This window comes from Lepidochelys kempii, chromosome 3 (assembly GCF_965140265.1).
Source record: "Lepidochelys kempii isolate rLepKem1 chromosome 3, rLepKem1.hap2, whole genome shotgun sequence".
NCBI classification, from domain to species: Eukaryota; Metazoa; Chordata; order Testudines; family Cheloniidae; genus Lepidochelys; species Lepidochelys kempii.
In genome coordinates, this window is record NC_133258.1 from 155,554,508 (window position 1) to 155,577,122 (window position 22,615).

At 43.0% G+C, this 22,615-nt stretch overlaps 1 protein-coding gene across 4 annotated transcripts; it reads left to right on the forward strand.

Moving 5' to 3' along the window:
- The first annotated feature begins 319 nt into the window (after positions 1–319).
- Positions 320–20,072, forward strand: LOC140909417 (NACHT, LRR and PYD domains-containing protein 3-like). Of its 4 annotated transcripts, none has more exons than XM_073338635.1 (13): positions 320–615; positions 1,983–2,224; positions 4,003–4,302; positions 4,955–4,996; positions 5,486–7,169; positions 8,305–8,457; positions 11,968–12,141; positions 12,337–12,495; positions 15,773–15,895; positions 17,495–17,665; positions 18,084–18,251; positions 18,922–19,092; positions 19,283–20,072. In XM_073338635.1, exons 3-13 carry the CDS (start codon positions 4,026–4,028, stop codon positions 19,458–19,460), a joined length of 3,300 nt encoding a protein of 1,099 aa, XP_073194736.1. In that variant the 5' UTR covers positions 320–615; positions 1,983–2,224; positions 4,003–4,025; the 3' UTR covers positions 19,461–20,072. The 4 variants fall into 4 exon arrangements, with proteins under 4 accessions (XP_073194736.1, XP_073194735.1, XP_073194739.1 ...); XM_073338634.1 differs by having other exon boundaries at positions 320–457; XM_073338638.1 differs by lacking the exon at positions 11,968–12,141 and having other exon boundaries at positions 320–457.
- The last annotated feature ends 2,543 nt before the right edge of the window (positions 20,073–22,615 follow it).

Sequence of the window (22,615 nt, forward strand, 5' to 3'; positions counted from 1 at the left end):
AGTGGGGTGGGAGGAGGTATTGTTTCATATTCTCTGTGTATATATAAAGTCTGCTGCAGTTTCCACGGTATGCATCCGATGAAGTGAGCTGTAGCTCACGAAAGCTCATGCTCAAATAAATTGGTTAGTCTCTAAGGCGCCACAAGTACTCCTTTTCTTTTTGCGAATACAGACTAACACGGCTGTTACTCTGAAACTTGAAATAAGCAGACTTCCTGGTGTTCAGCTGACAAGAGGCTCTGCAATGTGGCAGAAGCCAGCCAGCAGATGGTGCAAGGGTTGAAAGTGAAACAACTGAAAGAGAAAGGAAAACAGGCTTCTAAAGAGGGGGGAGGGGGGAGCATAAAAAAACTTACTGATGTGGACAGACGGACAGGGAAATCTTTGTTTGTTTGGGCTGGGTGAGGATTTCACACATGAGTCGCTTGTTCTTCCCATGCTGAAGGAAGTTCGAAAGGTAAATTTTCTGTCTGGCTTGTGCAGAAGTGAGATTATATCCAAGCAAAGCAGGGTGTCATCTTTTTCTTAAAATGCTTCTAACAGCCTTAAGGTCCTTCACAGAAGCAGAGCTTGATCATTTCCAGTTCCGGTTAGACTCCTCATTCCATTGAGAAGGTAGGGAATGTAGAATGAGAACTATGTTTCTGGCTTTGGTGCATTTCAGTGAAGATGCGGCTTTTCCAAGATGTAGTACGTTTGTGCTTTTCAAAATGTGCTGTTCTTTCTGTGTTTAACAGCATCAGTAACTTGCGTAAGAGAAGGTAAAAACTGGAGCCGGGTTTGAGCTACAAAGTTCAGCTGCAGATCCAAACCTCGTCAGAGTATGGGGGTGTTCAGATCCAGGGTTTTGATTCAGTCCAGGGTAGAGACAAGAGGCTTATCATGACATTCAGCTATGGGGGTGTTGGATCTGGGCTTTTGCTCTGGGACTGTCTCTATCCTCTGCATTAAATAAGGTAAAAGTTTTTAAGTCTCTAAGGCAGTAAGTCTGTTCAGTTTCTCGGCTTTCGCTATACAGATTGGATGTCACAGTTCTTCTGATTTCATGACAAATATTGCAGCAGGCATGTAAAACTGAAGAGGGCTGCTCCTTTCCTATTCAGAGAATATACAGCCCAACAGCAATCACTAATCTATCCTGGTGACAGTGACTGTAACAATTATTCTGAAATCGGCTTGGGGATGCCCTATTCTAATTCTTTCAAGAGTCTGAAGATTGTATTCCAAGCAGAATCTTAGGGTCATCCCAGACGGAGAGTGCAGAGGGAAGGTGGGGAGGGAGAATATTATGTTTCACAGATATATCTTGGTCCCTGTGCACAGCCCAAACAAATGGGATTGTTCAGAGGAGCTGTGCAGGGTGATGCCCGTATCACCTCCAACCCGTAGGCAGGGCCTTTGCTGTAGTGTCCTTGGTCTGTTAAACTACCCCTAGGTGGGTTTTGGCCAATATATCCTTCTCCACTAGGGTGACCAGATAGCCAGAAAAATCGGGGAGGGGGGGAGTATAATAGGAGCCCATGTTAAAAAAAGTCCCAAATATCGGGACTATCGCTATAAAATTGGGACATCTGGTCACCCTATTCTCCACCCTCATACTCCCTCCCCCCCCCCCCCCCCGGCCTGCTTTGGAGGCCTGTGCCCTAGCTGCTAGGCTTTATAATAGTGCATGCTCTGAATACTTTTCTAGAATACAAGTACAAAGATACAGCTTGGCTGCTGAGGAACTCATCAGAGGTGGGGTGGCTAGATGGAAAACAAAGTGATTTATTTAACGTTTTTATTCTTTCATTTGCTCTGTATTAAGATCCCTTTTCAGTATAAATGAATATAATTATTCTTATTGCTACTAGCATTAATTCTACTAACCATATGAAATCTAGGAAATGATCATGTTTATCCATCTTTCAATAACTCTGTAGAATTAAGGATTTGTTGTTTTGCCTTCGAAATATGATAAACTGTCTTTTGACCTTTCCCAGCACTGAGCCAGCTGCCTGAAATGCTTTGGGCCTGACTCTTCTCTCGCCCCCACTGGTTTAACACTCACATAACCCATTGACTTCAGTGGAATTATTCCTGATTGCCAGCAGCATGAGAGGAGAATGCATCTTCAGCTTTGTTATTCTGAGGAAATAAAACTCAGTGGTTGCTGAGCTGGCAAATTTCATTTTCATTTGGAGTTCTTTCCAGTGATGAAAACACGCATCTCGTGACCTGTACAGTAAGTGGCTGTTTCTTGGATGCACCCCCTGGTTCTCTCCAGTGAGTTGTGTGTGAATCTTGCTGTATTATCTCAGCTGTAATTTCCCCCTCCAGCCCCAATCAGATTTTTAAAGGAGCGACTGAGGTTCCCCATGGATTATAAGAATTCAGCACAGCCTCTTTTCTTTCTTATAGAAACAGGACAAAATCAGAACCTGATCTGAGGCCGTAGGAGTAGTGGTTCAGATAAAATAAACCCTGAACCCAAAGCACTCATGATTTATTTTTTGGGCATACAACCTAAAGTAAAACCAGGTTTCTCTGTTCACTCTGACCATAGAGTCATACAAATGAAGGGTTGGAAGGGACCTCAAGAGGCCGTCAAGTCCAGCCCCCCTGTGCTGAGGAAGTTTGAACATCTCTCATGGGTGTTTGAACAACCTGTTCTTAAAAATCTCCAAGGAAGGCGATTCCACAACTTCTCTTGGAAGTGTATTCCAGAACTTACTATCCTTATTGTTAGAAAGTTCTTCCTAACAGCTAACCTAAATCTCCCTTGCCCCACCACTACTCCAGCCCAAAGGAGGCTGACCCAACCCCAGCTACTGCTTCATCCCTGGGGCCACTGCTCCAGGAGTCTGGGGCCAACCAGCTGCTCTGGTGGTCCAAGGGTCGCTGCTCTGCTGGCCCTGGGGCTGACCACTGGACATCTGCTCCAGCCTTGCCACTGCTCTTGTGGCAGGGGCTGACAGCCGCTGCTCCAGCGCTATGGGGGCTGACCCAATGCTGGTTGCTGCTTCAGCCCTGGGGCTACTCCTCCCTCAGCCCTGAGGCTGACAGTTGCTCTGGCCCTGCCCCGGAAGAAGTCCCAGAGGTCTCAGAAAGTCACGGAATCCGTGACTTTCATGACAGAATCGTATCCTTAGTAATCATACTTAGCGCTTATATACAGAGCTTCTCAACCAAAGATCTCACAGCACTTTACAAAGGTAGGTAAGGATTATTATCCCCATTTTACACACAGAGGTACAGCGTTTAGCTGACTGGCCCAGACTCCCATGTTAAACCAGTAGCAGAATCTCAACTAAAAGTCAGGTCTCCTGACTCCCCAACCCATCCTCTAACCATTAGATCACACTGCCATCCCCAAAAGGAGGTATAAGCCAATTGATTTGGATAGTATGAGAACCAGCTGAACCTGGTGCAGTAAATCAGTTCTCCCTTTGAAACAGTCCCCTACAGGCTTGACTCTCTTTGCAGGCTGGGGCCTAGCAGGTATTGTTGGATCATAGAATCATAGATGATTAGGGTTGGAAGAGACCTCAGGAGGTCATCTAGTCCAACTCCCTACTCAATGCAGGATCTAATCCCCAACTAAATCATCCCAGCCAGGGCTTTGTCAAGCCAGGCCTTAAAAATCTCTAAGGATGGAGATTCCACATCATGCTTTTGCTCCCTTTCTAATGTTTCTGGGCTTCCCCATTTTGTTGTGCCCCGGGGTATGTGACAAACCACTGAGCCTCCAGAACCATTCAGATCTCCCATGTGTTATGGCACCATTTGGATGATTGTGTATACTGCACTTTGTGGTGCATTCCATGCATTCAGAGACAGTCCCTGACTGGTGTAAATGGGCATAGCTACACTAAAGTCCACAGAGATTTAGGCCAGCTGAGGAACTGTTTATTTCTAGTGTGACTCATCAGGATGACTGTAGCCTTCATCAGCTTGCTAGGTCCACACTATTATGTGGGGGGTTTTTTTTGTTTTTTTTTCAATTACCTTATTTTCTTTAAGGCAACTGACCTTCATTGGGTGCAATGACGGAAACGTACCAAGACATCCTGCTGATGATCTTGGAGGAGCTGGTAGAGGAACAGAGAAAGAAGTTTAAATTGAAACTCGGTGACGCTGAACTGAGGAAGGGCTATGCAAACATTCCCAAGGGACGTCTGGAGAAAGCTGACGTAACAGACATGGTTGATCTGCTGATTAGATACTACCAAGAGGAGTATGCTGTGGAGGTGGTGATAAACGTGCTGGATCACATCAATGATAAGGATCTGGCTGAAAGGTTGAGAAGAAAGTCAGCTGAAGGTGGGTGGTGATTAGGATGATATCTAGCCCCTGTCTGTAAGTATAGATAGAGATGAAAGGTAGGAGCTGGATTCTGTGGCAGCCCCATGACATTGCAGTCCTGGTGCAAGCTGGCCCTAAAGCCACAGGAGATTGTCCTGGTGTAGGGTGATCCTTCAGGGGCACAGAGCCTTGCCTTCTCCAATATAAACACATAGCAATGTCTATGTTTAAAAAACAAATCCCCCAAAACAAGACACTCCACTGCACATCCAGCTTCCCCCTGGAGAGAAGATGAGAGAGAGAATGAACCACACATGGGAGATGTTAGCCATCTCAATGCACTACTGGAAGATGCTCTGATGCTGTAATGATGAGGGAGGTATTAGAACCTAGACAGAATGCAATAGTGGCTCCTAGGCTACCTCTGCTGGCTGCTAACGAACATTTTGGCTGGGGCTTCCTTGAACCCTAACAATCCCTAATTGAAGATGGCCTTAAGGGCCAGCATGACAAACTCCTTGCTGGATTGCACCGTGTATTTTTTAGACACAGCTGCGGCTCTGAGCCCATATGTCTGTATCATTATAGAGTTATCATAGATATGACATATATACTCTGTTGAGAGCATGTCCAGGAATCAAGACATGATAAAGTGTGTCTTTTCTTTCAGTATGGAAAACCAGACCTGTTTCTGTAAAGCCCCCTGACATCGGTAAGTCACTGCCCCAGCAGTTTGTGCACTATCCTATTTTTGTTTTAACACCAAGAACCAACAAAGTGATATGAAATGCAGTGGCACTTGTGTGAATGTGCTTGAATTCAGTGCAACTCCATTTACAGTAAAGTAAAATGGAAGGTCAGAATACATTAAAATGTGCAGCTCCCAAGTCTGCTTAAACTGAAACTTCCTCTTAGACTGAAGTGGTTCAGTGGAAACAAAATGGATTTTCTCTAAGAGAGTTCTACTGGACCCAAACGTGCCAGGTATTTGCACAGTACAGTTTGTCTAGGTGTAAATCTGAAATGGATTTTGGGAAGATCTCTGGTAAGGAAATTGGATCCACGTCTGAGCTTTGCAGATTAAGCCATCTTTACTGTAAAATGTCCTCTAAAAATGACTGTTTCTGTCATATTGATATATTTAGGGATATGTTCTTAAATAGACTAGAATACCGATAAACTGTTCTCTTCTCTTTTCCAGACCACAGAGCAAACTATGTGGCCTCCGTGAAGGAAAAATTTAGAAGAGTGAAGGATTATAATTCCAGGCCAGGAGAATGGGTGTCTTTGGAAGACCGCTACACAAAGCTCTTTATAGTAAAAAAACACCGTCAAGCAGAAGATAAAGAACATGAGCTACTGTCTAGAGGAAAAAGACACATGGAGATCATGAGGAAGCCGAGCAACTTTGCGGACTCCCATGTTAATGTGGAAGATCTTTTTGACACATTATCAGATGGCACAATAACGAGAAAAGTGATCTTACAAGGAATAGCAGGGATTGGAAAGACTGCTACAGTTAGCAAAATTATGTACGATTGGTCATCTGGCAGGCTTTACCAGGGCAGATTTGATTATATTTTTCATTGGAGCTGCAGGGAGCTGAACCAAAGAACAGAAAACCTGAGCTTAGCTCAATTAATTTTACAAAACTGGGGACATCCAAAGCCAGAGATAGGGGAAATTTTGTCTTGCCCAGATAAAGTCTTGTTTGTCATCGATGGCTTTGATGAACTCAGGTTTCCTGAGGATTATGATAAAAGTAAAAGCTTATCCTGTGATTTGAACACACCTCACTCAACAGCAGCAGCTGTGGTAGAAAGTCTCCTCAGCAGCAAGAGCCTTTCAGAAGCATGCCTTCTTGTCACAACAAGACCCTTAGCCGTAGGAATGCTGGAGACCCATATGCAAAGTGACCTCTGGGCAGAGATTGTGGGCTTCTTGGAGGAAGACAGAAAGGAGTTTTTCAATAAGTTTTTCAAAGATGAAGAGAAAGCAGCCTCTGCCTACAGTTATATCCAAGAAAATGATGTAGTGTTCACCATGTGTTTCATCCCCCTCATCTGCTGGATTGTCTGTACAACCCTGAGCCTTCAATTGAGGCATAGTGAAGTGCTCGATCAGAAGGTGAGCACAACCACCGAAATATTTACCTATTTTGTGGACAGTTTATTGCAGTCCCATGGTCGTGCACAGACATCCACACAAGACCTTTTTCACAACCTTGGATCATTGGCCTATGCCGGTGTGAGGGACCAGAAAGTGCTGTTTGATGAGAGCATGCTGAAAAAGTGTAACTTGGAGGTGTCAAAAGGTCCATCAACTTTCCTCACGGAATTGCTGCAGGCAGATATTTTTGTGGAAACTATCTATAGCTTTGTCCATTTGACAGTTCAGGAGCTGTTTGCCGCCTTGTTCACCTTCTGGAACAAGGAGAAAGCTTCTGAGCTCCTGAAAGAAGCCTTTGTGGAGAATAAAAGCCATTTGATCTTAACTGTTCGCTTTCTGTTTGGATTGAACAATGACAAGTCACTAAAGCCTTTGAAAAGGTACTATGAAACCTGCATGGGCATTTCAAAGGATGAGCTTCTGAAATGGACTAAGAAGGCGCTTCTTATTTGCCAGGAACAGGGCGAGCAGAACCATCTCCTCCTGGAGCTGTTGCATTGTTTGTTTGAGATTCAGGATGAGGAGTTTGTCATAAGTGCTTTGGAGGAGATCAAGGAAGTGGTCTTCTTGGAAAACAATCTAGGGCAGGATGACCAACAGGTGATACTGTACAGTCTGCAGCATGCCAAGGAATTCAGTCAGCTGAAATTGGCCAGTCTGAAAGAGAGAGACATGATCAAACTGGTTCCGTTGCTAGGGAAATGCAAACAGATCCAGTAAGTACCATCAATGTGACCAAACTTTAGCGGAGTTCACAATATTCTGATCTCACTTGTCTCAGTGTGAACAAGGAGTAACTTCACAGAAGCCAGTGGAGTTACACTGCTATAAGTGAGGTCAGAATCAGGCCCAATAACGTTGTGAAGGTGAAACACACAGCAAAATTTGGCCTGAAAAATCCTTGTTACTTGCCGTTATATATGAGCCAGCAAGTAACCTCACAGCATAAGCTGAGTTTTCAGGGTTTGCAGTTAAAGAGCGCCTCCCCGCATCTGAACTCCTTGGGTATGTCCACTTTGGAGTTGGAAACATCCAGACAATACACCAGCTCTGCTCGTGCTCCTGCGCTAATATTAGCAAAGTATCCAAGCCCGCTGCCTCTCTGGGCCCATTCTTGGGGGACTAGCTCATGCCGCCACCTATGTCCCAATGTCCACATTGCTATTTTTGGCATGCTAGCTTGAGAAAAGCTAGCATGTGTCTGTCTACTGGGCAGAGGGACACACTCCCAGGTGCAGTGTAGACATATTCATTGAGAGACAGTAAGCATGGAAAGCCTCAGTTTCATTTTTAGTCTCTCTTCAGAGAGCTTCATATTAAGACCCTTATCCAAACATATTCAAATATCTGCTGTCTTCTTCTCTTCACTTGTCTGCACTGCACGTCCTTCATCCCAGCCCAACCAAATCCTCCTCCTTTCCTTCCCAGCCTTACCCTTCTCTCTTCCCAAATAGCGCTGCAGCTCCAATGCCTAGCCTCCTGTTCCTTTTCTGTAACCCCCAAGTTCCATGTCCTCCTCCTCCCAATCCCTTACCCCGACCAGGACTCCTGCCTCTTCTGGTCCCATCATGGGGTATCATCGGCTCCTCAGTCTCTCTACTCAGCCCAGATCCAATTGTTAATTAATAAACTAAATACTGTGCAGTGCTCCTTCACTCTGATATTTTCTGTATCTAATATAAGACTACTACATATTGTACTCTAGACCAAAACTCCATGGGAGTCTATTGCAATCATTCCTGTGATAACATCCGTCTCCGTGCTGAATGGTCTTCCTGATTAGCAGAGCATCTACTCCTGTAGCCTCCGGTATAGATACTAACACTGCTAAATCTGTTTTTCTCCCTATAGTTTGAATGCCTCTGGAATCTCATTGTCTACGGTATACAAAGTGTGTGCTTACCTTTCACAAAAGCTTAGAATGACCAGACTGCACGTGGAGCACGAAGAAGAAAATGAAATGTATTTTACAGTGGAAGCAAGCTGTGAAAGGGACCCTTGCACGTAAATAGAACTATTTGTCTTGCTCACTCCAAGAGACAATCTAGAGAGAGAAATCATTAGCGGCAAACACTGCAGTATGGCTTTGGACAGTGAAGGTAGAATCATATGCTATTTTTATAAAAGGCAGCCAGAGCAGGATAGTTGTGCTCCTTTGATATCTGATGGCAAGAGAGTTGAAAGAGAGGCCAACAATAGTGTACTTTCCAGTTCAGCAGTGGATAGTAGGACCTAGCCTTTCCATATGTTGTCCCTTTCACACTCATGTGGGATAAAAGTGATCATGAAATTAAATTCATGATTCTCAGAATGGTAGGAGGGCAAACACCTCAGCATTATGTCAACGGGATAGCTTCTCCTGTTGACATAGCTACCGCCTCTCGGGCAGGTGGGTTAACGACACCAACGGGAGAAGCTCTCCTGTTGGCATAGTAGCATCTTCACTAAAATGCTACATCAGTGCAGCTGCTCCGCTGTAGCACTGTATGTGAAGACAAGCCCTTAAATGGCTTCGAGTTGAAAGGGCCTGATGAAATACGTCCTACAGCGCTAAAGAGATCTCTGAGCCATTAGCGATTATCTTTGAGAACTTGTGGAAGACAGAATAGATCCCAGAGGACTGGAAAAGGGCAAATATAGTGCTAATCCACAAAAAGGGGAATAAGGACAACCCAGGGGATTTTAGACCAGTCATCTTAACTTCAGTACCCAGAAAGATGAGCAAATAATCAATTTGTAAACACCTAGAAAATAACGTGATAAGTAACAGTCAACATGGATTTGTCAAGAGCAAATCATGTCAAACTAACCTAATATCCTTCTTTGACAGGGTAACAAACCTTGTGGATGGGGGAGAGCCATAGATGTGGTATATCTTGACTTTAATAAGTCTTTTGATGCTGTCTCACATGACTTTCTCATAAACAAACTAGGGAAATACAATCTAGATGGAGCTATAAGGTGGGCGCACAACTGGTTAGAAAAGCGTACTCATTCGTCAGTGGTTCACAGTCAAGCTGGAAGGGCGTATCAAGTAGGGTCCTGCAGGGATTTGTCCTAGGTCTGGTTCTATTCAATATCTTCATAACTGATTTGGATAATGGAGTACACTTATCAAGTTTATGGACAATTCCAAGCTGGGAGGGGTTGCAAGAGCTTTGGAGGACAGGTTTAGAATTCAAATTAATCTTGACAAACTGAAGTAATGGTCTGAAATAAATAGGATGAAATTCAATAAGGACAAATGCAAAGTACTGCACTTAGGCAGGAATAATCAGTTGCATAAATATAGGGGAAATGATTGCCTAGGAAGAAAGACTGCAAAAAAGGATCTGGGGAATATAGTGGATCACAAATTAAATACGAGTCAACAATGTAATACTGCTGCAAAAAAAGTGAACATAATTCTGGGATGTATTTGCAGGACTGTTGTAAGCAAGACACAAAAAATAATTCTTTCACTCTACTCAGCACTGATAAAGACTCAATTGTAGTATTGTGTCCAGTTCTGGTCACCATACTTTGGGAAAGATGTGGACAAATTGGAGAAAGTCCAGAGGAGAGCAACAAAAACGATTCAGGGTCTAGAAAACATGGCCTATGAGGAAAGATTGAAAAAGAAATGGGCTTGTTTAGTCTCAAGAAGAGAAGGCTGAGGGGGGACATAACACCCTTCAAGTATGTAAAGGTGTTATAAAGAGGAGGGTGATAAATTGTTCTCCTTTACCACTAAGGACAGGACAAGAAGTAATGGGCTTAAATTGCAGCAGGGGAGATTTAGGTTAAACATTACGAAAACCTTGCCAACTGTCGGGTAGTTGAGCTCTGGAATAAATTGCCTAGGGAGGATGTGGAATTTCCATCATTGGAGATTTTTAAGAACAGGTTAGACAAACACTTGTCATGGATGGTCTAGATAAGACTTAGTCCTTCCTCAGTGCAGGGGACTGGACTTGGTGACCTATTGAGGTCCCTTCCAGTCCTCCATTTCTATGATAAACTCACCTCTGTATGCAAAGGGACAGCCCTAGATTAGTGCACCATGTAATTCCACTGAAGCCTTATTTTGGTGGGTTTAGATAGGATTTACTTGACGTGTAGACCTTATGCTGGCCCTCTGCACAGGGGAGAATTTCACCCAGTGAACTCCTGAGTTCTGATCCCAGCGCTGCTGAATCACTGCAAGGGGCCCTGGGCAAGTTGCTTAACCTCACTGTCGCCATTTTGATTTGTCCATAACATGAGATGGATCTGTCATGAAGATTAATGCCCGTGAAGTGTGTTCATGATGGAAAGCTCCATATATGTATGTGATACATGTTATCATCATCTCTGTATTTTAATGAGATGCCTAGTTCATGACAAAGTTTATCAGGCACTAGTCCCAGTGGACAACCCCATCTTAATTCTGCCAATGCATCACAACTTGATAAGGCTCAGCGCTTCTAATGGCCTTCCTCAAATGCAACATACCCTGGTGGGGTACAGTTGCTGTGTCATAGCTTGCTGCATGTTCACTCAGTCAGTGAAATTCCCACCCCATGCAGGGAGCCAGCATGAATCCTGTGCACCTCCTCATTCCTATGCACAGGGGTGAATGTCATGCCTAGCTAGTGTTGGTCTCATCAAGATCACAGAGCTGTTTTGAATAGCAGAGCAACGTAAAGAATCATAGAACTGTAGGTTTAGAAGGGACCTCAAGCTGCCAAGATGCAGGATTTGTTGTGTCTAAAAGAAGTGGTATTCTAAGTCATCATTTTGTTTTATTTGTCTTTGTAGTGAATGCATATGATGATGTTAGAGGTGACCTTCTTGAAAAGGAAAAGAAAAATTGGACTTGTGCCCTTTTTTGCCCACTATTTTTCCAAAAAAGTGCATTTGGATTTTTGTCCTATGCTTGCATTTATTTTGGAAATATCCAGATATCAAATCTAGTTCTTCTCAGGTTTTGGTGGATGGACCCATTGGAGGTCTCAGAGATATGGATAGTGATTCCTTTCAGCCCTTGCTTGGTGGGACTGGGGTATTAACAAAGAGAAGTTTGCTTGCGCATGTGTCTCTGGGTTTGAATTAAATAGCTGTTAGTTAAAAGTCTGTACTTTTATTAACCTGAATTTTAAAAAAAGTCACTTCCTCTCTCAGTGAGTTTTCACTTGCATGGTGTCTTTAATGGCATAAGGCTAACAGCACTCCAATTGACCATAGATCTTAGAGGAAGAATTGGGTAGACAAGATCTAAATTTTGATGTCATGAAAAAACATGAAAAAAACATTTTTCATTTCAAAACACTATATGGGTCTCTTTCATATATAAAAAAATTTTTTTTGAAGGCCACTAGCCCAATTCTCCTCCCCTCCACCCCTTCCTATTCCTTTGCTGGTCACCTCTGAGCAGTAAAACCATTCAGTTTTGTATTAGCCAAGTGGAGATCAGACTGGTTTTGTCCTGACATCTCATTTTATTTTCCTACTCTGTTAAAACCTCTAAGTAAGGTGATCTCATTCTGCTTACAGAATAACTTTAGATAACCTTCCTGAAGACACTGCCATTGCAATTTGTGACCACGTTATTCCAGCTCACCCTGGCATTGTCGCCCTTGATGTGAATAGGATTCAGGGAAGTGAGGAATTTGTAAAAAGCCTGAAGAATAGTCTTCTGGACTCGGACTGCAGACTGGAATCAGTGGGGTAAATGGACATTTGTCATTTCAAGTTATCAAACAGACTCACCATATCCTTCCTCTCATAGAAACTGAGCCAGGTTCTTCCTGATGATAAGCATCCATTTATTTTAATTTCATACTTAAGGACCGAGGCAGGTCATCTTGTGACGGTCAGGAAGGTGTTTACAGATGGTTTGATTCAATTTTATTTTCTGCCAAGCTTCAACATTGAGAACCCCAGACTCCAGGCTTTCCAGGACATCTGCCAACATCTTGCTACTCACCGTAGCCCGAGAAAATTCCTCTTATTCCGAAGGTATGAGGAGGATGAAATACACTTTGGATACGAGGCAAAGGATGAGGAGAAGAGTGGCAAAAGGTATGTTTTAATTGATTCATCTTCCTTTGTCTCTTGTTGAAATAATATGTACCGGGGGGAGTGTCACTGGGACAGCAAGAAGTGGATCTAGCTTTAATAAAACATCACAGGGGCTTTCTTTATAGAGGGTTTACATGTATTTTCATCCTTCCCTGAACTAAGACAGTACGTAGCCAAAGCCTAAAAAAAATGGAGAGATTGAAATTTGGATTTCACAGCCAGGCGTTTCAGTGTGCAATCATCTCAGATTTGGTCTCAGAACATGAGGGTTAACAGTCGCAGCATCCAGATTCAGAATGCGTGTAGCATTCAGCATGAAAATGGACTGCCTAAAAGTTCCAGTATCCTGCTCTCAACTTCCTGGTCTGATTATCCTGGTTTTAGTTCATAAGGTAGCAGTCCCAGTTCACAGACTTCAGCCTGACCCTCATACATAAGGCACCCCTGTTTCAGACTACAACATACCCCTACCCTGATTGGCCCAGACGCCACTTTCCTCACCAAGCCTCGTGTATTTTTTTCAGGATCAAATCAGGGCAATTAATTCCTGCTTTTCCTGGCTAATTGTTGTCATGGCAACCCCCCATTTATTTCCAGGTCTCAGCACTCTCAGTCTCTGGAACTCATTTAATTCCCAAAGAAAGGGGAAAAAGAACTAGCACAGGAAAATGCTGCAGAATAAATAGATATAAAGAACAGGGGATGAGGGAGGGAGAGATCAGACAGTCTCTCAAACTCCATTTGTATCCATTTACTCAGGCCTTGTCTACATTACACAGTTCTTTCAACACAAGTTATGCCAACATAAAGCCACTACTTTAATTAAACCGCTGTTGCATGTCCACACTATGCTCTTTGTGGAGGCGGAGTGCATCCACACTAGCAGCTCTTGCATCAACACAGAAAGCAGCATGCTGTGGGTAGCTATCCCACTGTGCATCTGGCTGCAGGGTGCTTTGGGAAGGATTTCTCCCCCTCCCCCCGCAGCAATAGCCTGCCCTGCCTTCCTTGCCACAGCGTTCCTAGTGCTGGGGAGAGCAGGATTCCACATTAATGATTCTGTGATTCCCTCCAAGTTCTCCCACAGCTTCCTCTTCCCACAGACCAAGATGATCTACCCCTGTCCTGTAGTCCAGGCATGAATGCGTTTGCTGCCAGGAGCCAGAATGCCCAGCTGCTGGACAGTAGCTATGAGAGCTCTCCACACTGAGGAATGTCAACACGTCCCAACACTTCCCCAGGGTTTTGAAAGGGGAGGGGCGCATGCCTGTGTAGCTGGATACAGGGCAGCGGCATTCAAAACAGTGAGCAGAGTGGTCACGGCGGGTATTGTGGGATACTTCCTGGAGATCAGTTACAGTGACTTAACAAATGCAGAGTCTACACTGTTGCTTTGTCGCCCTAACTTTTCTGCAAAAAGCTCTATGCCAACAAGAACAAATGGATATAAACTGGTCATCGGGAAGTTTAGACTTGAAATTAGACAAAGGTTTCTAACCATCAGAGGAGTGAAGTTTTGGAATAGCCTTCCAAGGGAAGCAGTGGGGGCAAAAGACCTATCTGGCTTCAAGATTAAACTCAATAAGTTTATGGAGGAGATGGTATGATGGGATAATATGATTTTGTCAATTAATTGATCTTTAATTATTCATGGTAAATAGGCCCAATATCCTGTGATGGGATGTTAGATGGGGTGGGATCTGAGTTCCTACAGAGAATTCTTTCCTGGGTATCTGGCTGGTGAATCTTGCCCATATGCTCAGAGTTCAGCTGATCACCATATTTGGGGTCGGGAAGGAATTTTCCTCCAGGGCAGATTGGAAGAGGCCCTGGAGTTTTTTCGCCTTCCTCTGTAGCATGGGGCACGGGTCACTTGCTGGAGGATTCTCTGCCCCTTGAAATCTTTAAACCATGATTTGAGGACTTCAATAGCTTAGACATAGGTGAGAGGTTTATCGCAGGAATTGGTTGGGTGAGATTCTGTGGCCTGCATTGTGCAGGAGGTCAGACGAGATGATCATAGTGGTCCCTTCTGACCTTGATATCTATGAATAAGGTGGTTTTATTTTGTTTGCTGCCAAAAGTAGCATTGTTGTATGTCCACCTCTAGCTTGAGAACATCAAGTGGGGGGCAGTTATGTTTTTTGGAGTCATCTAGTTGAGGTGTGGTGCATAGAACCAGATTTCTGAACTTACAGTCACGTCTGAAAGGTTGTTTAACATTAAAGTAAAAATACCTGACCAGGACGATTGGTCTGCAATAATCTTTGTTAGGATCTTCAGAAGCTCTAAATAATGATCTTTAGTTCAACGCAGTGCTGATGAACTTTGCCAGACAGTACCCCAATACAACCACCAAACAGTGCAAAGTAAATTCTTCATGAACTGGACTCCTTTCCCGTTGACCTTCTGTAGCATTAGCATGTCTCCTAAGGCAGTATATAACCCAGGCCCATTCAGTGAGGTGATTTGTCACCTTTTAGTGATGACTGACCCACATAGCCAGGTTGATAAGCCTGCTTCATCTTGGGCTAACAGAGCGAGATCTTTTAGCTCAGGCGCCAGAGCTTATATTTGTAAGATCCAGAGGTTGTTGATTTGATCCTTGCTTATGATGATCCACCCAGGGGCACAGCATTACCACTGGTGTGTCTTCCCAGACACCAGAGGTGCAGATTACGCCCCTAAAGCACTTGAGGCATTGACACATTTAACGAGGATCTTATATGTACTTCCAGCTTTAACTTCATCTGAGCAATACGGGGTTGGTTGGTTGGTATTTGGTATAGTGATACATAAATGTAGACCTAGAGAGATTAGAAACATGGACAAAATATAATCAAGTGAGATTCTATTTGAAAACATGCAAATGAATACATCTGGGGGAAATAATCTGAAACAGAGATATTCAGTGGGTGGGAAATGGTAATGCTAAAAGAGACTTGAGAGGGAAAGGAGAGCAATTTAGACATGAGTTTGTGATGTGATAGAAAAGGGCAGTGTGATTTTGGGGCTGCGTACGCAGAAGCATCATACCCTAGGATTTGCAGACGCTGCACTTGTTTAGATTTGTAACTTGAGTCAAAGTAACGTTATTGTTATGAATAATAGTTATAAAATGATGTCATTTCTACTGCCTCTTTCGCCAGATTATCTCAGAGCGGTTAATTGAAATGGAAACCGCTGTGGAAGAAGAAATGGAAAAGCCATGCAGTAATTCTTTTAGCACCTTTTTTCTATAGTTATAATGTAATCTTGTTCACTTTCTTTTATCCAGACTCCAAAAGAAAAAGAAGAATGAAAAGAGAAAGGGAAAGAATGAGGCACAGAAAAAGTGTTTTCCCTGGCCATGTTTAATAAGGAAAACGGGAGAGAAAAAGCAAAAGAAAAAGGACTGCATGTAAATATTCCCTTCCCCTTTTTCATGACTCTTTCTTGAAATATTTTCAGTAGTTCACTGTAATAAGATAGAAGCCCCTGAATATATTTACCCACAAAGGGACAGATACCAGATCCAAATGAGAATAAACGATATACTGTTGTAAGGAAAAAATAAACCGTAGAAGGACTCGAATCAAACCCATGCATGAACTTCAGGGAATTTCAAACCTGGTTCCAAACTTCATGATTTGTGCCCATCACTATATTAAGTAAACCTGAATCCAGGATCAGGAATGCCACAAACTTTGGCAACATCTAGATCCAAATTTTGCAGTTCAGTCCCATCTCTGAAATAATGGCAGAGAAGAAAGGAAAAATGTTTGTTTAGTTATTTTCCTTGGTCAGATTATTATTATTATTTGTTTACAAGTGTGCCCATGATGTGCTAGGTAGAGCTGGGAGAAATTGTTTGAACAAAACTTTTTTTTTGGCAGAAAACACAGATTTGGAGAGACAGAAACATTTCATCAATTCATTTTGACATATTTTGTTTCAACATTTTCTAAACAAAATGTTTAATTTTTTTCGTTTAAAACAGCTTTTCAATTCAAATTTCCTTTTAGTATTATTTTTTAAAATATGTTAAATGCTCAAAAACGAAACAAAATGTTTCATTTTGGGTTGAATGAAACCTGAAATAATTGTTCAACCTGAAATAATTTTTTCCAGCTTTTCAATTTGCTAAAAATTTTATTTTTGGCTCTATCTGAAACTACTTTTTCCCCAGTTCTTTGGAAATGCCAGTGAACCAGAAAATCCATTATTCTCTCACCTCTTGTGCTAGGTGCTTTCTAGACGTACAAGAGGAGCTCACAGACTAAGGTCAGACAAACAAGTAGACAGAGGTCAGGGACTGGGGACAACAAAATGGATTTTCTGTACAAATCAATAAGATTTGCTAAAAGCAGTGTGGCTGGTGTGTTGTAAGAGGGACTTGAAAATGGAGACGGCAGGGGCCTAGCATGAGTTCAAGGGAACTGAATGGCATGGAGGTGATTGTTTGAGGTGGATGGACAAAGGCAGTTTAACTGGTGAAGTGGAGGGAAAGGAGATGATGCATATCTTGACAAGGGAGGGCCACTCTATACAGATCCTTGAAGGAGGATCATGCATCATGTTGGCTCTTCCTCTGTGGGTTCTCTTCCTGACTCTGCTATACTATCTGTGTGACTATGGGTTTTCACTTATGACAAGATTTTCAGAAGTGTCCTATAATTTTTGGATGCTCAGTTTTTGGGTGCTCAGATTGAGACCCCCGAAGGGCCTGATTTTCAGAGGAGCCAAGTGCCTATAACTCCAGTTGACGTGAATAAGAGGCTGCGGGTGCATGGCTGCTCTGAAAATCCGGCCCCAAGTGTTCTAAGTTGGGCATCCAAAACAAGTGGCCAATTTTGAATATTTTGGCCTTTACTGCTTTGTGCCTCTGTTTCCCCAGCTAGTACGCACTTTGGCAGAGTGTTTAGAAATCCTCAGATGGGAAGTGCTACTGGTGGGAAAAGAGTTGTTGTTTCTATTTATTGTTATAACTTTTAGTGTTAAAATCTGCTTTTTCCACTAGTGCTGTCCTCACCTGTCTCCCTGAAGAGTATTTTCTTGAGCTCACCATGTGGGTCACCTCCACGTTCACTCCGCTAGCCCTGTGCCTGGATGAAAATTCCATCAATGATGAGCTGATGAAAACAATATGTGAAAATCTGAACAGTACTGATTATCAGCTTCAGTCACTGAGGTGATCAGAATCTTCTAAGGTATCTTCCTGGTATCCAGGATAGGAACATAGGAATCTGCCAGAATTGCCAGAACCAGACCAGTACTCCATTTGGTTCAGTAGCCTATCCCTGGCAGTGACCCGTACTAGATGTTTCTGAGGGCTGAAGTTTATACCAGCTAAGGATCTAGCCCCCAGTTTGACTTTCATGAAGGTCTTGCACAGTAAATACTCGCCAGTGGGAATTACTCTTGAGTTGTTCATAATGAGAAATCCAGGGGTTGGTAGGGGGTCTAAAAAATAGATGTTCATGTAAGTTCAAAATATCTGTTACAGCAGTCATCCCTCTCCAGTTTGAAGTCTGGACTATCTCTGTCTATAGCTGTCTTTCAGTCCAGGGCTTGTTTAATCTTTCCTCTTTGTATGTTTCTTTTTAAAGCCTTCGCTCTTGCAGCATAACTCAGGAGAGCATGGCTAATATCTGCTCACTATTCCTCTGCAACACGGCAGTCTCCTTGGACCTTCAGAGCAACTCTGTGGGGGATGAAGGAGTTAAACTACTTGCAGTGTGCCTGAAGAGTAAAGGTTGCTGCCTAGAAAAACTGAGGTACAGTTGGAGAGAGATGCTCTGGTGTAACTGTTGATATGGAAAATGAGGCACTGTAACTAGCGCGTAAGGTGGTATCCATTGGCTTCAAAGCATAGTTACTAATATAGGCCCTGGTCCTGCAAATATTTATTCATGTGCTTAACTTTACCATCCATTTAAATGGGACTGCTCTTGGTAGGCCAGATAAGCATGTGCCTGTGGCCTGGTCTACACTAGAAAATAGTTGGCTTAACTATGTCTCTCAGGGGTGTGAAAAATCCCGCCCCCCAACCCTGAGCAATATAGTTAAGGTGACCTAACCCCCAGTGTAGACAGCGCTAGGTCGATGGGAGAATTTTTCCATCAACCTCGCTACTGCCTATCGGGGAGGTGGATTAACTACAGCGACAGGAGAATCCCTTAGTGGCTACCCTGAGTGTTTGCAGGATTGGGGCCATAGTCTAAGAAATGAAGAGCCGGATGATGGCCGGCAGAGAATTTGCTGTGTGGACAGGAGATCTTTTGCTGGCCAAGGCTGCCTCCCTCCTGGCAGAAGGATTCTGGGGATAGGGCATGGGCGGGATAGTGTGGGGGAGGCAGGGCGGAGTGAAGGCCTTCTGCACCCATTCCTCTGAGAGCTGAGTAGAAGACACACATCAGTCCAACTTTTCTTTCATGGTTATTTCAGCTTATCAAGTGCTGCCCTCACAGAAGACTGTGTTCCTGCCATCACCTCTCTGTTTTCCCGGAAGAACACCCTGATTTGGCTTGACCTGAGCTTTAATCACCTCGGAGATGGTGGAGTGAAAGCCTTGTGCTCTGCCCTGAAAGATAAGGAGAGCCATCTTGAGAAGCTAATGTATGTCCAGGCTCCATTCTTTTTCCTTTTGATTTTGTTGATGCCATAAAGAGTCCCGGGTGGGTTGTTTACAAAACTGTAATGCACTCCGTAATTCTTCATTTTCATGATGGTTTCAGTGATTTCAGGCAGCAATTAGGTTTTCAAACTCTCTGATTCCGAGTTTTTCCTCTTTCTTCCTATTGCGTAGCCTTGAACACAATGGCATCACTAACAACTGTGAGCAGGAGCTCATCCAACTCATTGAAAACACCCTGTCTCTGAAATATCTGTGCTTGGATGATAATGAGTTTACATCCACCTCCAAAGCCCACATCTGTGGCGTGTGGAACAAGTATCATGATGAGGAGGAGGTGGAGGAAGACTGACTGTGAGTCGCAGGTGCTGCACTCAATTCTCCCTTCTTGGCTGTGAAGGTAGGTGCAGATCTCAGGAACTTCAGTATGTTACACAAACATGGTGCTAAGGAAAGGTACCAAAATGAAACCACTGGGATGTTTACAGTATATTCTTTACACACTGAACAAAGTACAATACAGGGTGCAGCAGTGCAACCATTTCCTATACAGCTCTGCCCATGAGCCTCAACCCTGGCATGGATGGAGCACCTCTAAGGATGAGATGGTTACAGTGTCCGTGCTCACCCAGCCCTTGGCTTTTCTGATGTGACTGGCATAAATGGTGCCAAGCGGAGGTGATGGAAGAGAGAACAAAGGGGGCAAGAGGAAACCCACCTATACAAACCCAGAAATTAAAAACTGAATTTCAGAAATGACCTTATCAAGTGTTCTGACATTTATAGAAGGCAACTTTGAAAACTACAATCTCCTCAGAGCTGCAACCTGGTGGTTGTTCACTACACTAAAAGAAACTAGGGCAAATAACTCTTGCCTGTGAGTAAATGTTTACTGGTTCTTGTGTAATACTGAGCAGTACAGTGTAGTACAAATAGTTCCAAAATTAAAGGATAATGCAAGACATCACCTGTTTCATGTCCAATTTCCAGATTGTGAGCTGGCTGGGGCAGGGACTGTCTTTATGTCATTTGTTTATACTGTGCCTATTACAAAGGGGCCTGATTCCTCACATGGGAGTTTAGGAGCTACTGCACTAGAAATAATAGTATAGCCATGCAATAATCAGTTATTCAGTGTTTTAATGCAAGGATCAGGCCTGGATTAGGTCTCTCTTGTATATTCCATGCATGATCCTAGCACTCCGCTATTTCCCACAGAGGGGGCCAAAGGAGTGGAAAATCTGGTCCTTTGGGACTGAGATAATGAGGCCTCATCTTCCCCTCCCTCTGACCTCACAAAATCCTGTGAACAAATCTTGTGGGGCATATGGCATCCAGGGGTTTTAGGTGGATGTTGCTGGGGCGTGAGTTGTGGGCTCTTTGCAGCTTTGTTCCTTAGAAGCCCACGGAGATTTCCCACAGTAAATTAATTCTGCCACTCTCAGGGTTAGTTCATGCAAACACCTGGTCTGTACTTTTGGCCATTCCCCCATGTCTCCATGAGGGCACTGAGCCAGGAATGAGCAGCAGGGCTCTTTAGAGATCCATGCTGCCACAGGGATCAGGGTCTCACTTCCCAAGGCTGCCCAGAAACCAATGGGATTATCATACATCCATATGGTAAGAAGGCCACTCTGAAGGTGCCTCACCTTGAACTCATGTTGCAGAATAAACTCTGTGACTAGCATGGTTGCGGATCTTTCTCACTATGTGTGGCCTGGTAGTTGTGTTTTCTCAGTACGGCCTGGTCTAGACATGGATTTTTTTTGTCAGTTATGCACATTAGAAAAAACTGCCTTGAAAATTGGTATATCTTAGGTCATTTTTAGATTCCCTGGGATTCTATATTGTGTGAGCATTTCGTGTACCGTGTGCTGAATAATAACATGAGGATTCCGTTCTTATTAAACTAACCTGGCTCTTCATTAAAGCAACTGTTTATAGAATTACTCCAGCCACACCTTAACATTTCTAGCCGTGTGCACACAGACTGACTTCCCAGTTTCTCCTCCAAACTCTTCTCTCCTGCAACCTATTCACCTCTCTCCATGGTCCATGTACGTTGCTACAATGAGAATGATAGATTCCAAGTCCAGAAGAGACCATTGTGATCATCTAGTCTGACCTTCCATATAACATAGGCCATAGAACTTCACCCAGTCATTCCTGCAACGAAGACAATCCTACAAAGAATCAAACCCAAGAATATTTACAATAAAAATAAATTCCTTAATGTTTTGCTTTTGACTGTAACTCACAGCTCATAAAACAGCATAGTCTATAACCTCTGCAGATCAATACAGTCTGAGACCTCTAATGCCTTGTAAACTGGAACATTTAATGGGATTAGGACTAAAATGTACCAAGGCAGCTAATTTTTCATTAACTATTAATATTAATAGGCTCTTCTAAATGTATTTCACAAGTTTCAGTAACAACCTAGTAACTTGGTATGGCATTTTAGCAATTTATAATCCCCTCCTGTAACAGGGATCTGAATTAATCTTTATACATCTCATTAGTTTAGCCATCACAGATCTTTTACAAGGCAATTGGCTTTCAGCAGCCTTCATTTAATTTAATTTATTAATATCTCATTTATATTTCATATATGTTGTTTTAATTATTAAATCGCTTCATCTCAGAAACATAATTCTGTTATACAGCACCTACTCTATGCTTTTAGAGCCTGAAAAAATTTTAAAGGCATTTTTGAAACAAGAGAAGGTTTTTGTTTGTAAAATCAGATCTTAATTTTGAGCCAGAGGTTCATGAAGTTTTTCTTAGCAAATGAAATTGATTTTTGTTCTTTTTAAAAAAAATTTTCTCTATTCTATATATAAAATTTTATAATAGAATTACAAAAGTGCAAACTATACAGGGCAGAATTATCATTTGTAGAAGTACCATTAAACAGCAAATACAGATATTTGGGTGTTTGGGGCGTGGGGGTGGGGGAGGGGAGTGACCAGTAAATAGTCTTCTCCGATAGCACTATAGCAATATTCATATCTGCTATCCAGTGTAATAATTATTATTATTCATTTCAGTGAATAATCTGAAGTACATGCCATTAAGAAGAATAATTCATGTTCATAGAGCAGCCTTCATCCCAAGAATGCCAAAGCAATTACAAACAATGCACCATGAGTCCTGCTCATCCTCTTCTTCCCATTAGTTCCACTAACCTCAATGGAACTAATCACGTGAATAGAGGCTGTGGAACTGGACAGGATGCTGGGACAGGCATATAGGGTTCAGCTGCCTTATTCTGGTGTCCTGTTGTAGAACCCCACTGAAAGATGTAGAGCTGTTTGCTAACAGATGTTGGCAACCAGACCAGGTGGGGTCCCATCAGCTCTAATTATGGAGCATAAGTACTGTAATTCCAGAGTGTCTCTGAGGCAGAAGAGAATTAAGGATAGGAACAAAGTGGTCCTGCAGAGACAGGAACAGCCAAGCTCATCTTGAGATTATATTGTCAGTTAAATGAACAATAAAGACAAA